The sequence below is a fragment of the Podarcis erhardii genome, assembly GCF_964252035.2.
Source record: "Podarcis erhardii genome assembly, chromosome: 17".
Classification (NCBI taxonomy): Eukaryota; Metazoa; Chordata; class Lepidosauria; order Squamata; family Lacertidae; genus Podarcis; species Podarcis erhardii.
The window spans coordinates 30374355-30392819 of NC_138515.1; the positions used below are offsets into that span (position 1 = coordinate 30374355).

Consider the following 18465-nt stretch of genomic DNA (forward strand, 5'->3'; position numbering starts at 1 on the left):
TAGGGAGCAGCTCTCTGCCCCCCCTCCCCCCCCCAAAAAAACCTTTGGACCTGATGTGCTCCCAGGTGAAAGGAGGAGGAAAAGGGGTGGAGGGAGAAAATATTTTGCAAAACGCTCCACATCTTGTTCTTTTCTCTCTTGAGTTCTGAGCTGTTGGCTCTTCCACAGAGGCCACTGCAAGATAGATAGATAGATAGATAGATAGATAGATAGATAGATAGATAATATCCCACATTCCCGGCCAAAGCCGGGCTCAGAGTGGCTAACAACAGGTAAAAATAGCACAGTACATAAAATTGCACAGTCAATTAATTAAAATACATTCTAGAATCAGTAGTGTGTAATCTTCACTACAAACTTTTTCAGTGGCATGTAACTGATTTATACGCCTTGTAGTTATACTCCGTTAGGAAACTAGTGCTCCCAAAATGGAACATGCAATATCACCCCATCTTGGTTTTTTCTTTTTTAATTGAGGTGCAAAAATTCATAGTGAGAACATTTTCAGGTTAATTTTACTCTGGCTTAGTAGAAACTAACATTGTCCTCAGGAAAGGAAAAACTTTCCATCTCTCAATTAAGAGAAAATTCATACCGAAATAGGTAACTTGTTCTCCGGTTATAAAACACAGCATTGAGAGCAATCCCTATTTTATGCTTATTTATTCAAAGTTCCTTAGAAATCAGTGGCTCTTTCTAAGAAAACATACATGAAATCTGGATGTAAACTAAGTTATGGGTTAACACCAAGTGTTTTATTCTTGTGTTGACCTTGCATTATTCCTATACATTTATATATTAGGACACACAACTAAAGCTTTAGCAATTCTGTTTGTGATTTTGAAGTGTGAAATGTACACACACATATGCTTTGAAAGCATTGTTTTGTCACCTTTTAATTCCTGCAGAATACCATAAGCCTAAAGAAGCATGAAACAACCTTGATGGCAGAAAGTGAGGAATTAAAGAACCTTTTAATGAGGGTGAAAGAGGAGAGCGCAAAATATGGTCTGAAGCTCAACATAAAAAAAAAACAAAGATCATGGCCACTGGTCCCATCACCTCCTGGCAAATAGAAGGGGAAGAAATGGAGGCAGTGAGAGATTTTACTTTCTTGGGCTCCATGATCACTGCAGATGGTGACAGCAGCCATGAAATTAAAAGACGCCTGCTTCTTGGGAGAAAAGCAATGACAAACCTAGACAGCATCTTAAAAAGCAGAGACATTGCCTTGCCAACAAAGGTCCGTATAGTAAAAGCAATGGTTTTCCCAGTAGTGATGTATGGAAGTGAAAGATGGACCATAAAGAAGGCTGATCGCCGAAGAATTGATGCTTTTAATTATGGTGCTGGAGGAGACTCTTGAGAGTCCCATGGACTGCAAGAAGATCAAACCTATCCATTCTTAAGGAGATCAGCCCTGGGTGCTCACTGGAAGGACAGATCCTGAAGCTGAGGCTCCAATACTTTGGCCACCTCATGAGAAGAGAAGACTCCCTTGAAAAGACCCTGATGTTGGGAAAGATGGAGGGCACAAGGAGAAGGGGACGACAAGATGGTGGGACAGTGTTCTCGAAGCTACCAGCATGAGTTTGACCAAACTGCGGGAGGCAGTGGAAGACAGGAGTGCCTGGCATGCTCTGGTCCAGGGGGTCACGAAGAGTCGGACACGACTAAACGACAAAAAGAAGCATGCCTGCCCGGCCAGAACAAATTAATTAGCTATATTTTGGAAGAACAACAAAACCTATAGAACCTGAAGCTGGTAGCTGTTGTGCTGGTCCAGGGAGAACAGTATTGAGCAGATGGTGCACTATTCAAAAACCCCCACTAGGGGTCATACTTAATTCTCAACCTGATTAGAATTGTGGAGCCGGGATTCCAAAGGGAATCCAGTCCAACATTACTGAAAAAGCACATTGCAACTCCAATTTGCCGAAGACCAAAATTCACTTGCATCTCTGCCCAACGTCGCTCACCACCATCACTCAAGAGAGTCATACTCTCCCTGGCGCTACACGACACCATAGTTTGTGAGATGTTACCTTCATTAAATAGTTTGTGAGATGTTACCAGAAAGTGGTGGGGGGGGGTGAGTGTTCAGACCCCTGGGCTCTCACTTGTGGGGTGCCTCAGGGTTCTGTCCTCTCCCCCATGCTTTTTAATATCTATATGAAGCCGCTGGGAGAGATCATCAGGGGGTTTGGACTGGGTGTTCATCAGTATGCAGATGACACCCAGCTCTACCTCTCCTTTAAATCAGAACCAGTGAAGGCGGTGAAGGTCCTGTGTGAGTGCCTGGAGGCGGTTGGAGGTTGGATGGCGGCTAACAGATTGAGGTTGAATCCTGACAAGACAGAAGTACTGTTTTTGGGGGACAGGAGGCGGGCAGGTGTGGAGGATTCCCTGGTCCTGAATGGGGTAACTGTGCCCCTGAAGGACCAGGTGCGCAGCCTGGGAGTCATTTTGGACTCACAGCTGTCCATGGAGGCGCAGATTAACTCTGTGTCCAGGGCAGCTGTCTACCAGCTCCACCTGGTACGCAGGCTAAGACCCTACCTCCCCGCGGACTGTCTCGCCAGAGTGGTGCATGCTCTAGTTATCTCACGCTTGGACTACTGCAACGCGCTCTACGTGGGGCTACCTTTGAAGGTGACCTGGAAACTACAATTAATCCAGAATGCGGCACCTAGACTGGTGACTGGGAGTGGCCGCCGGGACCACATAACACCGGTTCTGAGAGATCTGCATTGGCTCCCAGTACGTTTCCGAGCACGATTCAAAGTGTTGGTGCTGACCTTTAAAGCCCTAAACGGCCTCGGTCCTGTATACCTGAAGGAGCGTCTCCATCCCCATCGTTCTGCCCGGACACTGAGGTCCAGTGCCAAGGGTCTTCTGGCGGTTCCCTCATTGCGAGAAGTGAGGCTACAGGGAACCAGACAGAGGGCCTTCTCGGTAGTGGCGCCCGCCCTGTGGAACGCCCTCCCATCAGATGTCAAAGAGATAAAGAATTACCTGACATTCAGAAGACATCTTAAGGCAGCCCTGTTCAGGGAAGTTTTTAATATGTAATGCTGTACTGTTTTTAACACTGATTGGGAGCCGCCCAGAGTGGCTGGGGAAACTCAGCCAGATGGGCGGGGTATAAATAATAAATTATTATTATTATTATTATTATACCTGTGCATAAAATTTACATACAAACACCAGAACATCAAATATATACTTCATGAATTTAACATTGATTTTCCCGTAACATGAGTTTGTTAATGTGAAGAGTTAACACTCAGGAAAACTCTTTCTATGCTCCATACGTTTAAATGGTTTATCTCCTGTGAGAGTACATTTCTGTTTCCTGGAGGCCACCCAGAACGGGTGGGGAAACCCAGCCAGATGGGTGGGGTATAAAATAATAATAATAATAATAATAATAATAATAATAATAATAATAATAATAATAAAGCATGAAAGCCACTGTACCATTATCACAGCAGACTAGGGGCCATTAACCTCAGCTATTATTTCTTGCATGTCAACTATCAAATACCACTATTATTGGATATTATAGGCAGACAGTCTCTGCGAACACTTGAACAATCAATGCTGAAATACTTTTGCACATTTTGAGGAAGGATTTTGTGAATACATTTGTAAAAGGAAAAGCAAATACTTAAGTTGTGTGCACACTTACTGTGGTATAAGCACTGCTGAATGTAGTGGGGGTTCCATGCATTGGACTGGGTTGAAAGATTAACGCTGGTATAGAAAGGGCTTTTCCCCCTCCATAAGCAATCATTTCAGCAAAGTGTTGGGTGAAATTTTCAAGTCACTATAATAAAATCCCACGAGACCGAAGAAGGTCCTGGAAAGTAGGATAAGCAACGGAAGCCACCCACTGTACCTTGTTTGATCTTATAACAGATCTGTGGCAACAACTTATTGGTATATAATAATTTTCTCATTTGGCATTAAAAATACATAATGCAGAAGTACACATTTGTGCATGTAGTTTTAAAATTCTTAAAATTTTGTAATAATAGTTGTGAGCTTTAAATACAGCACACTTCCAAGAGCTGTCAGGAAAAACTTGTATTTATTCCTATAAGAGTGATGTTAATGTTTCATTGGTTTATCTTTTTTTTTTTTTAATAAATATTTATTAGAATTTTTGAATACAAATGCACAGATAATAAACAATCTTACTTCTATCACAACGCGGTTTCATCACTTCTTTGGACTCCCTCACTTCTCCCGCTCCCATTTACATCGTTAAAAGGTTTTTCCAAGCAAATTATCAACTTGTTTACGATCTCATATCCACTCATTTAAATATAATCTAGCAATTCTCCAAAAAAAATATGTTTTCTTTAATCTCACTTATCATCAAAATTAAATCTAATTTAGTGGTGGCCAATTTTTTATAATCTAGCATCCTTCTTAACATTCAGCCAAATTACAATGTTTTTGTAAATACATCTTAAATTTCTTCCAGTCTTCCTCAATCCTCTCTTCTCCCAGGTCTCGGATTCTGCCAGTCATCTCGGCCAGTTGCATATAGTCCATCAGTTGCATCTGCCACTCTTCCAGTGTGGGTAGATCTTGAGTTTTCCAGTTTTTTGCGATGAGTATCCTTGCTGCCGTTGTTGCATACATAAAGAATGTTCGGTCCTTCTTTAGCACCTTCTGGCCGACAATACCCAAAAGGAAGGCCTCTGGTTTCTTAGTGAAGGTATACTTAAATACCTTTTTCAGCTCATTATATATCATTTCCCAGAAGGCCTTCACCTTAGGGCATGTCCACCAGAGGTGAAAGAATGTTCCTTCATTTTCTTTACATTTCCAACATTTATTATCAGACGAATGGTATATTTTGGCAAGTTTAACTGGGGTCATGTACCATCTATATATCATACAGCACACTTCCAAGAGCTTTCAGGAAAAACTTGTATTTATTCCTATAAGAGTGATGTTAATGTTTCATTGGTTTATCTTGCTTTCATAATAAACGTGTTACAACTGTGCTCTGAATTAAGTTGCAATGGCTTGTGTTATTCAGTGGAACCCTGAGCTGAAGACTGTACTGTGTGAGTTGGCAAAAAAATAGCTCTTGGACATCCGCCACCTGGGGGCGAACGCCAGGTGTCTCCAAGTTTTAGTGGGGATTTCTGAGTAAGAAGAAAGCAGATGCAATGATGGTGAATTAGGCCAAGTAAACTCTAGTAAAGGTAAAGGGACCCCTGACCATTAGGTCCAGTCGCGGATGACTCTGGGGTTGCGGCGCTCATCTCGCTTTACTGGCTGAGGGAGCCAGTGTACAGCTTCCGGGTCATGTGGCCAGCATTACTAAGCCACTTCTGGCAAACCAGAGCAGTGCACGGAAATGCCGTTTACCTTCCCGCCGGAGCAGTACCTATTTATCTACTTGTACCTATTTATCTACTTGCACTTTGACGTGCTTTCGAGCTGCTAGGTTGGCAGGAGCAGGGACCGAGCAACAGGAGTTCACCCGTCACGGGGATTCGAACCGCCAACCTTCTGATCGGCAAGTCCTAGGCTCTGTGGTTTAACCCACAGCGCCACCCGCGTCCCTAAGTAAACTCTAAGCTTCACCTAAATACCCATTCCATGGTTTTGATGGCAGCAAATAGATCTCTGCATTCTCCAGAGTGGAGCTTTTCCAAGTACTGAAACAACCAGTTTCCACAGTTAGAAGGCTTAGAACCTCAGTGACCTGCTGTGATAGGTTTGTGGCCTTCTTTTTGGATAAAATCACTGATGGCCATGATGCCATCAGACTCAACAGCAGAAGATCCAGAGTCTCATCATATAGTTTTGGAATTTGCAGAAGCCACAGCATGGGCTTGCTGAATGTCTTCTTTCTTCTCTGGCAATCGTCCGTAGCCGAGTAAGATTGTCTTACATATATGGTTTTAAAAGTGAGTCCGTGACTGTGGAGGCCAGTTCTGGATCCGCACATCCTTCCACAGTGGGGACATTTCCAGCGGGAGTTGATCAGGGCGAGGGTTTGCCAAGCATGCCTTCCTCTTAGCACCTTTCTCCCTTTCATCCCGAGTTCTAGCATCTTCAAAGCCCACGACACCTTTTGTAAAGGCTGTTCTCTAACTGGAGCACTCGCAGGCCAGCAGTTCTCAGTTGTTGGTGTTTATACTACATTTTTTTATATTTGCCTTGAGAGTCATTGAACCTCTTTTGTTGACCACCAGCATTACGCTTACCATTTTTAAGTTCGGAATAGAGTAGTTGCTTTGGAAGATGAAATTCAGCATCGCCTGAGCTCTGCGAGTTCAGCTTTCTCCTGATTGAAGTGCAGTGTGTTTGAGGACCAGGACATTTGCAGGGAAACCAAAATGCTCGTTTACAAAGCTATTGTACTACCAACCTTCCTGCTGAATGTAGCCAAGGTCTTGTTGAGCAAGGGCTTTGTTCTAACTTCAGTGAGGCTGTAATGAGATTTGAACCCCATGAACTGCGCAAGAGGCAGACAATTACCATGGGTAGTACAGTGGTGCCTCGCAAGACAAAATTAATCCGTTCCGTGAGTCTCTTCGTCTAGCGGTTTTTTCGTCTTGCGAAGCAAGCCCATTGACAGCTTAGCGGATTAGCGCTATTAGCGGCTTTGCGGATCAGCTGATAAGCGGCTTAGCGGCTTAGAAAAAAGGGGGGAAGGAAAAAAACCCCGCAGGAACTCGCAAGACATTTTCGTCTTGCGAAGCAAACCCATAGGGAAATTTGTTTTGCGAAGCACCTCCAAAACGGAAAACCCTTTCGTCTAGCAGGTTTTCCGTCTTGCGTGGCGTTCGTCTTGCGGGGCACCACTGTACCTAACTCTTGCGTTATTGCCCAGCTGATGGCTATGCCTATTATTACTGAGAAAGTTTCTAAATATGGTAGTATAGTCTCTACTCCGCCATGTTGTTATACAGAATTCTGCACCCCAAAACACACTCATGGACATTATGCTATTTATGCAATTATTTTCTAACAATGCAATATAAATTGAGAAGAAGAAAGGGAAGTCTGACAAGAACAATATTCTTCATTGCCTTCCTTTTTCAAGTGTTCAAGATACTTCTAATCTCACATGGACTAAACTTGTAAGATAATGTTTGAAAAATGCTAGTCTACTTCATTGCAGCAAATAAATTTATGTTTGTTTATTCCATCAAGGGAAAGATATCAAAAAATAAAAAACACACTGGTAAAATCAGATTTTACCAGCTAAACATTCCAACAGACATTTTATTTAAATGCAGATAATCACAACATTCAAAATATCAAACATTCTTTCATTTTGTGCTTGGCAATCTGTGAGGCTAAACAGCATACACTGGTACAGTACAAGAATCAAGAAATAGGATAAATAGGTTCACAAACGGCTGTTGAAGGGCAATTTTCAGGTTGACAACAGGCAACATAAAGTAAAAAACGAAACAAAAAACAACACACCATCTCAATAGTGAGATATTAGTTCCACTTTTAAAAAAACCCTCACTCTGAGGATAAACGCTTGGAGGATTATCACTTCAGCTAGGGAAAGCTTTCCTGTGTGCCACAAATAAGGAAAATATTAACTCCTATTTGCATTAAAACAAAAAACTATACAAAATAATTTCACCCTCCCCCACCCCGTTAAGAGCATTATTTTGGTATTCAGACATGCTTTCCTCTCTGACTTGAAACCTCTTAGGTTGCTTCTGTTCATCTTTTGCTTTTTACCTGAATTCCAATGCGCAGAGAAATGTTTATTAGCATGATTGAATAAACAGAGAAAATCAGCTTGCAGAAGCTTATGTCCTTTTTACATACATGCATGGTCCTTCATACCGAACTATGGGCCAGTTCACACGCTTGATGCGAGTTTTATATATATATATATTTGCAAGGCCTGAGTCAACAACTTCTCTGTTGTAAAGTGAGTGGACGGATCTCATGAACTGGACCTACCTGTATTGATTCTATACTGAATGAGATACAGGTGAGGGCCGTGCATGAGGCACATTCCCAACATAAAAGAAGCCTAAGCAGCGTGTCAAAGGAGCTATTTAAATTCCTTTTTCAACCACTGTGAAAGAGCCTGAAAATTGCAATACCTGGGTAAGTCATTTTCATTCAAGCACATAAAGCCTTGCTTAACTAGAGCATTCAAAGTTTAGGTGACAGCACATAACATTTCAGATCCAAATACCAATTAGCTATGCCAGAATTGTAGAAAGTATTAACAAATAGACCACAACCCACCGAAAAAGCTAAAGCAGTTTAAATATCACCGGGGGGGGGGGGAGAGAATTCAATGGGGAAAATGCATAATTTTGGTTGGATTGCACCAATTGTCATTCGCACCATCCTTCCTAAAGCAACGCTTTGGAGAAGTATATTCACTTGCAACAAAACTTAGTAGTATAAAGAGCCACACAAAAGACCACATTGACAAGTCAGGTGGCAGTGTAACACAAAGGGCACTTAAAAGCTTTCCTCACCTTTCCAGCAACACACACACCTATGTATTTTTAAACAGATACTCCCACCGCTGAGCTTACAGTGAATTCAGTTTCTGAAATTTAATACGAAATCTCGACAAGGTGTTGCTTTGCATCAACAGTCTAGCAAAAGCTATTTGACAACTTTTACAGAACCTTAAGGTTTGGGGGAAAGGATTTCTCTTCAAAATTTGGCAGTCTCTGCTCAAGGAAGAATAATTTTTTAAAAAGTGGGGAAGGGGAGACTTGAGACATCTTGGGAGTTTATTACAGCATGCCACTGTTTGTTCCGAAAGGGCCAAGCGACAAATTAAATATCAGTTTTCCGCCCATTTACACATTTCTTCAAAGTGCATTCTCTGGATCACCAGGAGTGTGAGAATAGTTGGTGGTGATCTGGAGCAAATGAATCCATCTTCAGGCATATCCGAGGAAACTTTTCAAACAATTGCTCTAGCGGTACAGTTCACTCGCATCCACAGATTTAAAGGCCATTAATATGACTGAATACATTGTGAGTTAAGTAGGCACTGTTTAAAACTGGCATCTTTACCTACGGATTAACTATTATGCTGGAGTTCAGTGTTATTAGTGTGTTTGATTTCTCCCTGGAAATTGACAGTTCTGTGTGTGTCTGGCGCCCAACTGAGAAAATGAACTCCACAAGCACTTTTCACAATAATCTGAGCAAGAATTCATATGTCGCATTGATTATTCCCCAAGAAATCAGAGACCGGTGATAATTCAGATGGGCACCTCGGAAGAGGTGCGTCAGTTTCCTGTCACGCTCCAGCCAAATCTTCATGAAAACCTTGGAAAAAGACTGGAATTCCCCGCCGATTTGTGACTGCATGCGAGCTTTTACTACGTTCAGTGGGAAAAAGAGGAACCCCAGCATAGCACCCAACAGACCTCCACAAATAAAATCATTGATCAAGTGAGTACTGTAAGTTGTGGCTTCAGGCAAGCACTGCTTGATAGGTCCTCTGAGGCCGAAGAAGAGGGCATTGCTAGGGCCATTCCGGAGGAGGATTGGCACTAACCCCCGGTAATATTCCCTGGCCCCATGGTCTCGGAGAACTCTGAACGCCTGGTAAGTGTTTGTAAATTTGTCGTGATGTTTGTAGTCCTGCAGAAGTGTCTGGACGCGCTCAAAGGGGGTCAGGACCGCTTCCGTGGTCCCGGCAAGCACGGCTGCCAAGCTGCGGGTCAAAATTTCAGGCGCGCTCATGTGCCTCAGGAGTACGGCAGACAAGTCCTCATACAGGCCGAACATGATTGCCAGGGTTGTGCTCTTCTGCATGAGCGGTGGAAGGATCCCACGGTACAGATTCCTGAGCCCGTCTTTCTGCAGCTGACGTACCGCATCTCTGGTTCGTACGCCGTACAACTGCTGCCGAAAGAGGACTTTCTGGACGGGGAAGGTGACGGCGACATTTGTGATGGCTGCACAATAACCACAGAAGTAATGTTTGCCTGAGCTAACTTTTACAATGCGGTGACCGACTTGGTCTGCCGTTGATTTGTTCAGGACAAGGTCTTTTGAATCCATCATGCTGCTTGTTCTGTCTTCACAGTTGACTTCTCTTCTCCTACAGAAAGAGTGAACAAAGCTGTACATAACTCAGCTTAGTTTTATGTACTTTGCTATGCATTTTTTTCCCCCTGAAAGACCCCAACTACCCTCAACACTGAGTAAAAGGGGAACACCTGGCTTTAAAAGCATTGAGGGCATGTCTGAGTCAAAATCGGCTGGCTATGAAAATGGATTAAAACTAATAGAAGGTTGAGAAGGTGATCAAAGAAGAAGAATGAAGCGGTAACATCAGGAATTTAATGGACATATGCTTGCAACGGGAGTGGGAAACCTACCGTATTTTTTGCTCTATAAGACTCACTTTTTCCCTCCTAAAAAGTAAGGGGAAATGTGTGTGCGTCTTATGGAGTGAATGCAGGCTGCGCAGCTATCCCAGAAGCCAGAACAGCAAGAGGGATTGCTGCTTTCACTGCGCAGCGATCCCTCTTGCTGTTCTGGCTTCTGAGATTCAGAATATTTTTTTTCTTGTTTTCCTCCTCCAAAAACTAGGTGCGTCTTGTGGTCTGGTGCGTCTTATAGAGCGAAAAATACAGTAATCACTTTTTGGGAAAATGTATTGAATTTAAATAATTTGGATGGATTTGTTTAAATTTGAAAACTCACCCCCCCACACACATATATGGACATGTCTGGGCCAACTATTTTCCCCGAAATAGTATGAACCGCCCTGAAAATATTTATATTGAAGTCAGTAAAGAAAAGTTTAAAGTAATTTTTAGTAGTCTGATCAGCTTAGGCAATCTTCACCTCATCCCATCTCAACTGACACCCCATGTCTGGATTTTTTAGGATGGAATTTAATTCCTGCATTTCACACAGCACTATCTTAGGTCCACACAAAGTTAATTTCATGTTTCTCTGGCAGGGACTATTATCATAAAATTCATAGTGCATTTAATTACAGAAGGTAACTGGGAAGAAAAGTTAAGTCTTCCATGGACAGAAAACATGTATAATGCAAACCATTCTCTTCAAAAAGGAAAACAGAACCCTGCAAGGCTAGTTCCCTTTCTTACTGCTTGCTATCTTCTTTTATCTATTTGCACTTTACTCAGCTCAGCAAACAGATAAATTGCTTCCAAGTTTCACCATAGTTCCCAAACAGTTTCATTTTCTTACTTTCTTCTTGCAGAGCTCTGGGTAAACAACTTTCTCCAGATAATCACTTTCACAAAGAAGGCAGGGTCTTAAAGGGCATGTTAAAAAGAGAAGCACTGGGAATGTTTGTGTACTTTTTGGGCAGTATCTGGAGTGGCAGCTGGGAAAGGGAGAAATGGCTGGTCCAAGATGCTCTACTCTATTGCACAGGCTAGTAACAAGATTATCCAATACATAACTTGAGGCTTGGGTACCTGGAAGAATCTCTGCTTCCACATCAATCTGTCCTTGCATTATAATCATCTGAAGAGGCCCTTCTGTCAACTGAGATGAAGTGGTTAGAAACCAGAGAGAGGGCCTTCCCCCCCCAACACCCCACATACAGAACTGTACCCCCAAGGTGGTTCAGCTGGTGACTACAATCATATATTTGCAGCAACCAGCGCAAAGTTCGTTTACTATCTGAGGAATTTTTCTCATCTACAAGAGTCTACCCACATAGCAACCAAGTATTTGCATCTGGTTAAAGGAGTTGGGGCCTAGCCAGGAAAAGCTCCAATGTTTCGCCGTTTTTATTTAAACCGACATCATTTTCCTTTTAAGCAGCTCCGCCAAATCCATTACTCATTCTTTTTCGATGTTTAAAATGTAACAGCCAATAACAAATCTGCATTGCAGAATCACAGACTTGAAGGGACCACGACGGTCATGTAGTCCAACCCCCTTGCAACGCAGGAATCTTTCACCCAATGTGGGGCTCAAATCCATGGCCCTGAGATGAAGAGGCTCATGCTCTGCCAACTGAGTCATTCCTCATATATTCTCAGACTAAGCAGATCACTATTGCCACCAATCATGTGATAAATATATTTCATTTTCTGTACATCAGGACACAAGTTGCAGGAAACTGCTGCTGGTGCGTCTTAAATCTTGCCACCCAAGCACGTTCCTGGTTGACTGAACAGAAGCAGCAGTCAGCATTTAAAAACTTCTACTTTATTTTCCTCAGTCTGTTAAGTTCTATTTCCTTGCAGCAGCCTTCATCTGCCACAGATTCCTTCTCCATTCCCCAGCCCAGGGGTCGCCAACCTAAGGCCCAGGGGCCACAAGCGGCCAATGGGGCCGTTTAACCGGTTCACGAGCCGCCCCCAAACCAAGCAGCCTGCTCAGTGGGTCCCCGTGCACTGTGCTAAACCGGCGCAGCACGGCACGGGGACTTGCTTCCGTGGCGCCGGAAATCATGTCTGCGCCGATTCAGACGCCGGAAATCTGGCTCATAGAGGTATCTCCGCTGGAGTGAACCAGCCCAGGCGAGGTAAACCTTGCCAACTCCTGCCCAGGCCTCTGCCCTCCTCCTGACAAGTATACCTGAAGGAGCGTCTCCACCCCCATTGTTTTGCCCGGACGCTGAGGTCCAGCACTGAGGGCCTTCTGGCGGTTCCCTCATTGCGAGAAGCAAAGCTACAGGGAACCAGGCAGAGGGCCTTCTCGGTAGTGGCGCCCGCCCTGTGGAACGCCCTCCCATCAGATGTCAAAGCGATAAATAACTACCTGAAATTCAGAAGACATCTTAAGGCAGCCCTGTTCAGGGAAGTTTTTAATCTGTGATATTTTAGTGTATTTTTGGTTTCTATGGAAGCCACCCAGAGTGGCTGGGGAAACCCAGCCAGATGGGCAGGGTACAAATAATAAATTATTATTATTATTATTATTATTATTATTATTACTACTACTACTACTACTACTACTACTACTACTACAGCTGTTCTCTTTCTCTTTCCACTTCTGAAATGGGGAGGGAACCCAGCCGTTTTGCTCCAAACGCCTCTTTTCATCCTTTGCTTATGAGGCTGCATATACACTAGACCTTTAAAGCACATCCTTTCCCTCAAAGAATTCTGGTACCTGTTCAGTGGTACCTCGGGTTACAGACGCTTCAGGTTACAGACTCCGCTAACCCAGAAATAGTACCTTGGGTTAAGAACTTTGCTTCAGGATGAGAACAGAAATCGTGCTCCGGCAGCGCAGCAGCAGCAGCAGGAGGCCCCATTAGCTAAAGTGGTGCTTCAGGTTAAGAACAGTTTCAGGTTAAGAACGGACCTCCGGAACGAATTAAGTACTTAATCCGAGGTACCACTGTAGTTTACTCTTCACAGAGTTACAATTCTCAGCAACCCTCTACAAACTACAGTGCCCAGAATTATTTGGGGGGAGGGAAGGGGAATGTGCTTTAAACTGTGCACACAGTCTGGCTGGTTTGTGAAGAACTGAGCTGCTGTGAGGAAGGCAGAAAAATCCGACCAACTGCTTTTGTGGAAAAATTTGAGTTTGCGATCCTTTTTAGCCCTGGTGTGGAAAGCCAATGTCTTCTGTGCTGGTGTTGAATTGAATTGAATTTTTTATTATTACGGTCACAGACCAGTTCCGGCTCACTTACAATAACAGGGAAATCATAAAACACAACAGGAATACATTGAATTGCAATTGGGTATAACAGAGGCGTGTAAATTTTGCATGTCTGGTCCTTATGACTCACCTGCTGAAAAGCGAATGCGAGTATTGGTTAAGTCATTGTATTGAAAATCCTCCATTCACGTGCATGTATATATTCTGTTTCCCCTCCCCTCCCTGCACCCCACACCCTCAACCAAAGTTCTTTTGCCAGCTTCTTTATGGCTACCAAGCAGCCTGAGCCCTGCAAGTTGGCAGGAAGGAAATCCTCTTCAAATTCATTTGGGAACCAAAATATTTCTCTTTGAGGTTCCCTCCCCACAAATGTATTATATGTATTGCTAATACACGCCTACCGTAACAAACACAGGAAATGTCCCTTATGGAACTAGCCTCCTTTGTGCACGAAAATATGTGGGGGTTTTTGGGTGGGGGTGTTCCCACACTTTTGAGGCAGCGCTGCCTCCTATTAGTAGTAGTAGTATTTCGACAGCCCTGCCCCTTTCAAAGCAAAACGTTGTTGTTGTTGTTGTTGTTGTTGTTGTTGTTGTTACAGAGGTACCTCTGGTTATGTACTTAATTCGTTCTGGAGGTCCATTCTTAACCTGAAACTGTTCTTAACCTGTGGTACCACTTTAGCTAATGGGGCCTCCCGCTGCCGCTGCGCGATTTCTGTTCTCATCCTAAAGCAAAGTTCTTAAGCTGAAGCACTATTTCTGGGTTAGCGTAGTCTGTAACCTGAAACGTATGTAACCAGAAGCGTATGTAACCCGAGGTACCACTGTATTATTTTGCCAGCCCTGCCCCTGTGCCTTTCAAAATGAAACATTATTATTAATTATTATTATTATTGCTATTATTATTTCACCAGCCCTGCCCCTGCGCCTTTCAAAGCAAAACATTATCATTATTATTACTATTATTATTATGCCAGCTCTGCCCCTGCACCTTTCAAAGCAAAACATTATTAATTATTATTATTACTACTACTTATTGTTATTTTGCCAGCTCTGCACCGGTTCCTTTCAAAATGAAACATTATTATTATTATTATTATTACTATTATTATGCCAGCTCTGCCCCTGCACCTTTCAAAGCAAAACATTATTATTATTATTACTACTATTATTATTATTATTATTATTATGCCAGCTCTGACCCTGCCCCTTTCAAAGCAAAACGTTGTTGTTGTTGTTGTTGTTGTTGTTGTTGTTGTTACAGTGGTACCTCTGGTTACGTACTTAATTCGTTCTGGAGGTCCGTTCTTAACCTGAAACTGTTCTTAACCTGTGGTACCACTTTAGCTAATGGGGCCTCCCGCTGCCGCTATGCGATTTCTGTTCTCATCCTGAAGCAAAGTTCTTAAGCTAAAGCACTATTTCTGGGTTAGCGTAGTCTGTAACCTGAAACGTATGTAACCAGAAGCGTATGTAACCCGAGGTACCACTGTATTATTTTGCCAGCCCTGCCCCTGTGCCTTTCAAAATGAAACATTATTATTAATTATTATTATTATTACTATTATTATTTCGCCAGCCCTGCCCCTGCGCCTTTCAAAGCAAAACATTATCATTATTATTACTATTATTATTATGCCAGCTCTGCCCCTGCACCTTTCAAAGCAAAACATTATTAATTATTATTATTACTACTACTTATTGTTATTTTGCCAGCTCTGCACCGGTGCCTTTCAAAACGAAACATTATTATTATTATTATTATTATTATTATTATTATTATGCCAGCTCTGCCCCTGCACCTTTCAAAGCAAAACATTATATTATTATTATTATTACTATTATTATTACTATTATTACTATTATTATTATTATTATGCCAGCTCTGCCCCTGCCCCTTTCAAAGCAAAGCATTATTAATTATTATTATTATTACTACTTATTGTTCTTTTGCCAGCTCTGCCCCTGTGCCTTTCAAAACGAAACATTATTATTATTATTATTATTTCATCTTTTGCCTTCCCAAGCAAAACAGGATCCCGACCTCTCCTCGCCAACAACGGCAAAGCGAAACACCTCCCGCAAGCAGGAGGAGGAAAGCGAGAGGACGGCGAGAGGAAGGCGGCAGGAAAAAGCGAGGGAGCCCCGCCTGGCAGCGAGAGGTCCGGAAGGGCCTTGGCCTTACCCTTGCCCGAGGTCAGCAGGCACCGGCCACACGCAGGAGGAGGAGGAGGAGGAGGAGGAAGGCCCGGCCCGGCTCCCCATCTCGCCCTCCTCCTCCTCCTCCTCCTCTAACCACTAGGCACTCCTACCCCCGAGCCCAGCTGACTCCACACTCACCCGCCGGGGCTTCATGGCGGCGAAAGGATGCCCCCAATCGCGCGCGCTCACGAGCGCACGTGCACGCGCGCGCGTCCCTGCAGCCCGGCCCGGCCCCGCGCGCGAAGGAACGCTCCCGCTCTCGGCAACTGCTCTGACAGCGGCAGCCCCGCGGGAACCGGCCGGGGAGAGGGACCTTCGCCACGCCCTGACGCAAAGACGCGTGACGTCAGGAGGAGGAGGAGGAGGAGGAGGAGGGCGTTCACGTGACAGGCGCCGCCTCTGTCACTCCTTTTCCCCCCCCCTCGGAAAGCGCATGCGCGGAGAGGGATTCGAAGGAGCGCCCCCTTCCGGCTGTTCGAGCAGGGCAACTTTATCTGTTTACTGTATTTACTTCGTAGGATCTATAAGCCGCTTCGTAGGATCCACTTCGTAGGATCTATAAGCCGCAAGCAGCCCCAAAGCGGTTTACACACCAAATAGGAAAAGGAAAATTCATATTTTTAAAATATACGTTTCTGTTAAAAGTTCCTCTTCGAAGCTTTCAAGTCGCAGAATCACTCAAATCGGTCATATTCAGAAAGAGGCATCACTGCTGCAGGCAATATGGAAAATAAAGTACCTGTTAATGTGACTGTTATGTACTGAAGTTTTCACCCTGGGCCAGCAGAGGGATACTGTAGATAGTTTTCACTCAGGTCCACATATGCAAATAAGGGATTGAAAGTGACGTTCAGTGATTGGATAGTTACAGAAAGTGGTTACTGTTGCGCTGTAGTGGAGCTCTATATAAGCAGGCTGGCTGAACCCTTCAGTTCTGTTCTGGCCTGTGAAAAGCTGTTTGAAGAATCGCTGTGGCGTCTGATATGTTCACCCACAACTTAACAGTGACACCTACGCAAAAGTTTTGTTCATATGCTATGCAAAAGAATGAAATTCTACTGTCTGTCCTAAACCTCCTTTCTCTCTTCCCACTTCTCTTTCCCCAGAACCCTTCTTACAAAATATGTTGGCATCAGTCCTTCTCGAGAGACAATGGAATAGGTCTCTAGGGGTGAAGTCAAACTGCTGTGATAGCAGCACCAAAATGTCCTTCCCAAGGCGCAAGCCTGGGCAGTGTGTAAAGGTAAAGGACCCCTGGCCAGTTAACTCTAGTCAAAGGCGACTATGGAGTTGTGGCGCGCATCTCGCTTTCAGGCTGAGGGAGCCAGTGTTTGTCCACAGACAGCTTTCTGCGTCATGTGGCCAGCATGACTAAACCGCTTCTGGAGCAACAGGACACCATGATGGAAACCAGAGCGCATGGAAATGCCATTTGCCTTCCCACTGCAGTGGTACCTATTTATCTACTTCCACTGGTGTGCTTTTGAACTGCTGGGTTGGCAGGAGCTGGGACAGAGCAACGGGAGCTCACCCCATCGCAGGGATTTGAACCGCCAACCTTCTGATCGGCAAGCCCAAGAGGCTCAGTTGTCTAGACCACAGGGCCACCCATGTCCCTGGGTAGTGTGTATGGAGGTCCTGGACTGTTCAGACCTTGCTCTTGGCCTTGCTGATGTGGTACAAAGGAAAGCAGAGCAATATGTTTGGCAGCAGGAATTGCCGCAAGGAGTTGTATAAGGTGCCATCCAACCATCTTAGGGATTCCACTCTGGATTTGTGTAGGGTTTACTCCTGAGCCTTTTCTTCTCCCCAAAATATCCCACAAGGTAGCAGAGGTTTAGGATCAGGGTTTTCCATCTTTTAGGTAAGCTACCTTCCCAGGTTGACAAGCCCCACCTTCCCCTCACTTCCCTTCCTCTACAGCAGGTGCAGAAACCTTTTTGACCATTGGACCCACTATTGGTCTCATCTGTGCAATCTGCCGGAGCATAGCTGTCAACCGTCCCTTATTTGGCGGGAAAGTCCCTTATCCCAGCACCGTGTCCCGCTGCTGTCCCTTATTGATGATGTCCCTTAAATTTCCCGGGTTTCAAAGGAAGCAGCTCCTCTCCCTCCCTCCCTGCCGGCCAGGGAGGAGGGAGGCTCCAACTGTGTTGCTTGGCGAAGTCTAAGAATGACTGAGGGGTGGAGCTTGCATGCCTTGTGCCTATCAAATCGGCCGCGTTGCCTGGGGACCTGCCTTTGCTCAGCACTTCCCAGCGTAGAGGTGACAGTGGTTTTCCTTGCTGCACCCCTTTTGCCGGTTTGCTGCGCTGTGGGAACCACCACTTGAGGCTTTGTTTGGCTGGTGGGTTGGCTGGGCTTTCTGCCTTTGGCTCGGGAGCTGGTTGACTAAAATCCCTTATTTTGGCTGCTGGTCCCTTATTTTCAAATCTGTAAGTTGACAGCTATGTGCCGGAGCCTGTCTTTGCATGTAGTGGAAGTCCCTAACTCCTGAGGGTTTGAGACCCATCGGCTTCCCTCACCTGGTTTAGCTGGCCAGTCCATGCCTTCTCCTGAGGTGTACCAGGAAAAAACACACGCCTAGAACTCAGGCCAATGTAAGCTTCAATAGTGGGAGTGATCCCTACTCGCAAATCAATAGTCAGTAGTAACAAAAACT

At 44.3% G+C, this 18465-nt stretch overlaps 1 protein-coding gene across 2 annotated transcripts; it reads right to left on the reverse strand.

Annotated features, from left to right (window-relative positions):
• Positions 1-7246: 7246 nt before the first annotated feature.
• SLC25A51 (solute carrier family 25 member 51) lies at positions 7247-16100 on the reverse strand. Of its 2 annotated transcripts, none has more exons than XM_081845495.1 (2): positions 15942-16100; positions 7247-10090 (listed from the first exon to the last, which is right to left on the reverse strand). In XM_081845495.1, the coding sequence occupies exon 2, from the start codon at positions 10051-10053 to the stop codon at positions 9172-9174; it is 882 nt and encodes a 293-aa protein (XP_081701621.1). In that variant the 5' UTR covers positions 10054-10090; positions 15942-16100; the 3' UTR covers positions 7247-9171. The 2 variants fall into 2 exon arrangements, with proteins under 2 accessions (XP_081701621.1, XP_081701620.1); XM_081845494.1 differs by lacking the exon at positions 15942-16100 and adding an exon at positions 15787-15934.
• Between the last annotated feature and the right edge of the window lie 2365 nt (positions 16101-18465).